General features: G+C 42.4%; 1 protein-coding gene across 4 annotated transcripts in view; it reads right to left on the bottom strand.

Annotated features, from left to right (window-relative positions):
- Positions 1 to 4,496: 4,496 nt before the first annotated feature.
- RAB3IP (RAB3A interacting protein) overlaps positions 4,497 to 6,000 on the bottom strand; it is a 36,246-nt gene continuing 34,742 nt past the window's right edge. For all 4 annotated transcript variants that reach the window (XM_033951922.1, XM_033951923.1, XM_033951924.1 and 1 more), the window contains one exon: positions 4,497 to 4,874. In XM_033951922.1, coding sequence (XP_033807813.1) covers positions 4,792 to 4,874 — 83 coding nt within the window. In that variant the 3' untranslated portion in view covers positions 4,497 to 4,791. The remainder of the gene's footprint in view (positions 4,875 to 6,000) is intronic.

Below are 6,000 nucleotides of genomic sequence, written 5' to 3'. Positions count from 1 at the left end.
TGGACTGTAGGGAGCATGAGGGTAACACCTCCCAGCCATATTCGCGTAGTTTTTCAATGATGAGTGGAGAGCTCCATTTTCCCCACGACCAAAAATATTTCGACTAGAGAATGACACGGGAAAAAAATCTGTCCCCGTCACCAGACCACCGTCCCCTTCACCTCCCCGTCCCCACTGTCCCCTTCACTGAATCCGCCATCCCCTTCACCACCCCGTCCCCGCAGCATCTACCCTTCCCTCTCGCCACCTCATCATCCTTCAGCGGCCTAAGAATCTCCCTCCCTCCCCCTTACCTTCGCGGCGTAAAGAAACTTAAGGGAGGGAAGGAGTGCGGTCACCGACCGCGCGTGCGGCCCCTTCCCTTCTTCCGGCCAAATCCATCTCCCTCCCTGCCTCCTCCTTACCTTCGCAGCACTTTAGAAAAGAAACTGATGCTGGCGAAGCCTGCCTGTGCCGCCCTGCAGTCGCATGTGTGTGTGGGCGGAAGCTTCTCCTCTGACAATTGTCATTTTATAAACACAAATAAAACAGACAAAGGTTCAACAAAACCCATCTCCCCTCCCTTTCACAAATATCCCCTTCACTACTGTGAAAACTGAACAAACCAAATTACTACAGAATGCTACATAGAAAAATCAAGCTAACAGAATACTTCAGTCTCACATGGCAAGAATAGTATTAGGGGAGTGCAACTAGGGCAACTGCCCCCTGATCAGAGAGAGAGCCCTAAGCCAGCTGGAAGCCAAAGAAGCACAGCCTGGACTTTGCGGTTCCCAGTTATGTATAATTCCAGTTCTAGCAGGATACATATTTCAAATCTGAAATATTATAATCACAAAATATAAAATAATTTTTTTTTTTTTCTTTTTGTTGTCTAGTAATTTTATTCTTCAAATCACATTGGTCTCAGGCTTTGGTTTTAGGTTCCTCTGTCTTCATCGTGGCATGGCTGGCTCCTGAAGGTAAAATAGGTGCAAGAGGAGCTGGGGAGAAGATGCTGAGTCTGACACAGACGCAATTTTTTTTACCACAGAAGTAAGAATTTTCACCACTCCCACGGGGCAGTAAAAAATCTTGTCCCCATTCCCGTGGGGCAGTGAAAGGTCTTGTCCCCATTCCTGCGGTAAACCAGTTGCAAATGTCTCCATTCCTACGGATTTCTGCGGTGACCCGCAGTTTACTGCGGTAAACGGTCCCAGTGTCATTCTCTAATTTCGACAAGCTCAATCAAAAGTCAAAAAAATGATGATTTTTGCTTATGATCATGAAGGCATCATCATCACAAAGTTCCATGTGGAAGAAGTGTCACAGTAGTGTATTATCTTGATTCTTTTGCAAAAAAATGAACAAAACTCAACCTCAGTTGCTCTTGGCTGTGCCACTCATTTGTCACGACAACGCTCGTCTGCACATAGGAAATGCCACTGAAAAACTACATGAATATGGCTGGGAGATGTTGCCTCATGCTCCCTACAGTCCAGACATGAGTCCACCAGACTTCGACCTTTTTCCAAAGTTGAAACAACCTATGCGTGGACATCATTTTGTATCTCTGGAAGAGCTTTCTTCCGCCGGTATCCGAGCCATTGGGTAACTGAACTAAAATGGTGTCTTGGATGGAATAATGAAGCTTCCCGGATGTTGGGACTTGGTCATTGCAAAGCAGGGAGGCTATATTGAAGGATTGTAAAGAAATACTTGAAAATAAAAAAACGTAAATTAAAAAAATTAGTATGCATTATTATTATTTTTTTTTTTTAATTATAATTTTGAATACATTACAATATCCAATAATTCAAAAGGAAAAATCTCACAAAACAATACATAATCAATTCATACATACATAATTCCTTTTAAGCCCACATTATGGGGAAACATGTTACTATTTCTAATCAAATCAAAAAAAAAATTTACAAGGAAAGTTAAAGGGTAATAATTCTCCTCCATTCGTTCTAAACGGCCTTGAATCATTCCTTACTGATTGGGATACTAATTTCTCCTCTTTTTTCTCAGCAAGTGAAACAAACTTATTTCTGTTCTCTCGCAACTAAAAATTATTGTAATTGTATGGGGTCCCAAAAGACATACTCAATATCTTTCAACTTAACTAAACATTTACAAGGAAATTTTAGGTAAAAAGATGCCTCTAGGGCCAAAACTCTAACCTTCAACTTCAGAAATTTGTGCATTATTTATGAAATGACCCTCTTAAATTATCCGAGTTTGTCCACCAAGCCCCTTCCCTTCCCTTGTTTAAAAGCAGACTGAAAACCCACCTTTTTGAAATAGTTTTCAATCCATAACCCTACTCCTCGCTACTCAGCACCTTAGCCAGCAGATTAACCCCCCCCACTCTAACTTTATCCCCCCCACCGACATCCTGTTTGTCTGTCCGCTTTGTCTGCTTAGATTGTAAGCTCTTTCGAGCAGGGACCGTCTCCTTCATGACTCTGTACAGCGCTGTGTACATCTGGTGGCACTCTACAAATAATCGCAGTAGCAGTAGTTATGGCCTGGACTGGCTACGGTCGGAAATAGGACACTGGGCTAGAAGGACCCTTGTATCTGGCCCAGTTTAGCAACTCTTTATGTTAAGAAGTTTTAAGAAGTGTTAATCGCTCATGTTAAGATCGGGGCCAACAATGCTGTCTCTGTGGCTGGCGCCAAGCTCTGGAATGCGCTGCCTGGGACTTCGCGATTCCGTGATGGGAGAGTGAACGTTAAGAAAATGCTGAAAACGCAATTCTTTGTTAATGCCTTTTTGTGCCTGTTCATGTCTTTTTTCGGATTTTGCGATTCTACCCTGTAGGATGAATTTAAAGAATTTTGGAAAATGATACTGTCTGTTAATGTGTTCCTGCGTTTGTCCTGTTGAAATATGTATAGCAATTCGTTTAAGATCTATGTATGTAATTTTGTAAGCCGCATCGTTATTTTGCGGTCCATAAATTTTTAAATCAATCAATCTTTGTCCACGTTTGTAAGCAAGGCCCCGATACCATTCCTTATATCAAATGTTTTTGTATGAAAAATGGTTCCTTTTGATGTGAACCTTCTGTAGCAGCACTATAAGACTTTTTTTTAATACCAAGGGCTTTCTAAACATATGGACCCAAGGTCTATTTTACTACAGAAATGTTCCATACAAAGTTCTCCTCTATGTGTTGCTGAGACCCTGAAAATGACTGGCTGTTTCTCTTGTAAATGGATCAACCCCAACGAACAAATACAATTTTATTATAAGCAAAAATAAACATAAAATCAAATCATATATGTAAAACCTGTGGATTTAATGGACCAACACGGTCCGTGTTTCAGCTTCTGTAGAAATGTATCAATGTTTTATTTGCTTCACACGGTTTGTATATGTTTTTCAAACCACAGGCCGATCCCTGAGGAAGGCTTTATATTTATTCCTTGGGTTGATGTGTTCAGTCCCTTCCCTACTCCTTCTTTAGTTTGTCTTCTCTGTTCGTGGGGTGTTTTTTTTTTCTTTCCTTTTGGGTTGTTCTCTCTTATAAATGCCCAAAAAACATCCGTTTACCGAGACTGTACATTCCTATCAGAACTGAAAAATTACAGCTTATGGTTCGGCAAGTAAACAACAAAATGAATTACAGTCAAACCTCGGTTTGCGAGTAACGCGGTTTGCGAGTGTTTTGCAAGATGAGCAAAACACTCCAGCAGATTTTTAACTCTGAAAACAAGCGTTGTCTCGATAAACGAGCGCATCACTCCCCAAACTGAGCTGCTACCACCCCACCCCGGGAACCGACTTCTCTTCCCCCGTAGTTCACCTTCAAACCTTTACCTCTAGCGGACGCCGGCAAACAGCACCCACTAACCCACGCTGGCACCACCGCTTTTGCCTATACCGCATCCAGCTCCGCCGGAAACAGGAAATGGAATTGAAAGGGGGGCGGAGCTTGGCCGAGGGAATGCTGCGATGCTGGCGGGAGGTAGTTGTATGACTGCGGCTGTTCAGCTGATGGAAGGCTTGAAGGTGAACCATGGAGGAGAGATAGAAATAGGGAAGGGATGGTCTGTCGGGATGGAAAGAGAGGGGAGTATAAATGTTGGATCTAGTTGGAGAGGGGAGGGGAGAAGAGGAAGAAATGCCGAAACAGGGAGTGGGAGAACTGTTGGACCACAAGAAGACAGAGAGAAGAAGGGATAAGGGACGGGGGGGGGGGGGGAGAGGAAGAACGAATCGTCCAAGTTTCCATTACTTCCTATGGGGAAATTTGCTTTGAAATATGAGTGCTTTGGATTACGAGCATGCTTCTGGAACGAATTATGCTCGCAAACCAATGTATCACTGTATTTTGAAAAGGTAAATCTCTTTTTCAGCACTGAGCAGGAAGTGGACAGACCAGAAAGAGATGAAATGACTGCCGTGTCTCTGTTCAACATGCATGTCAGACTGAAACAAAAACTACCGCATATGATCATATTTACTAAATATATATATACCCTCCCAGAGAGTAAACTCAATCCATCATTTAACCAGATTTATTTCTTTATTTTGCAAACATAATGGACAATCGGCGCTTACATGTCTTGCTCAACTAAAGCTTTATGTCAGCACACAGCGAAGGTCAGTTTAAAAGAATCACAGTACTTGTTAGTGCAATTTGTCTAAAGGAGGAAATTAAAAATAAAATTTAAAAAAAGGAAGATTTTGGACCCAACTCCTTTGAAATAAATAATTAACAATAAAACCATTTGCCATTTCAGAATTATATATATTCTTCAATGAGAAGTCACACGTGCTCCAGCCAACAGAACTATTTAAATCTCTTCCTTGTAATATCCCAGCTTAGCAAACGACATTTCTTTCCTCAGCTGCATAATTTCCCAGAACATCTGATCAACTGTCAAAAAGAGAAGAAAACACACACATGCACATAAGTGAAATCATGCTTGTTTCAAAGTTAATACAGCATTTGATACTAATAAAGATCTGTGCCGAGATCGTTCATTTTGCATTTTTCAATCTGTGTAAGTACATTTCTAGCCAACAACCCCTGAAAAAACTGAATCAATGCCACAAATCTAATCCCTTCACTTAGTGTAAATTTGATCCTCTATTAAAATCCTGCTCTACCGAAGAGTTCATGCAGAAACGCTGAACGCATGGTTATAGATACAGACATGGGGCCGGGTGCTATGTGCTGCACATGGCCACAGAGATCATCCCTGGCTCCATCCTCCATCTGGCATTACATTCCCTAGGTTGGTTGGAGCTGGAGACGCTGCAGAGGCAGTGTTCGTAGCTCAGGCGTGGAAGGCCAACCAATTAAATATAAACAGCAAATCAATTACTAGCATCTGAGAACAATTATTTCATAACAGGGTTGTCATGGTTGTAAAGGAGAAATTAGGTTCTTACCTGCTAATTTACTTTCTTTTAGCTTCTCCAGACCAGTAGAGGTTAACTTTACGAATGGGTATATATCTAATCATGACCAGCAGGTGGAGACTGAAAACAAAACTTTGGGACAGTATATACTATCCTCCCTTCTCTATTTCCCTCAGTCTGCCGAATAGCCAAGCAGAACCAAGAACTGGAAAACAGGAAGAAAACAATACTCCGAACAGGAGTAACAAATAACATACCCAAATGCTGTTGGAAAATGCAGAGGAGAAATACCCGAAGGAAAATGTCCCCACAGCTCGCCAGCTAAGCCAGCCGAGCCACAGCCGCTGTTCTTTAATTCTCCCCGGCCCTAGAAAAATACTAGAACCCGCAGCAAAAAACAAAAACTGCCCGCGAAAACAGCCCCAACAACAACAACAACAACAGACAGGGTGGGGACCTCTACTGGTCTGGAGAAGCTAAAAGAAAGTAAATTAGCAGGTAAGAACCTAATTTCTCCTTCTTTAGCACTCTCCAGACCAGTAGAGGTTAACTTTACGAATGGGACGTACCAAAGCAGTCCCTCTCACGGGCGGGACCCCCGAAGGGCCGATACCAGAACACGCTCACCGAACACCGCG

This window comes from Geotrypetes seraphini, chromosome 7 (genome assembly GCF_902459505.1).
Source record: "Geotrypetes seraphini chromosome 7, aGeoSer1.1, whole genome shotgun sequence".
Lineage (NCBI taxonomy): Eukaryota > Metazoa > Chordata > Amphibia > Gymnophiona > Dermophiidae > Geotrypetes > Geotrypetes seraphini.
Note: the sequence above shows the minus strand (reverse complement) of the source record. Positions and strands in the feature narration are given on the sequence as shown.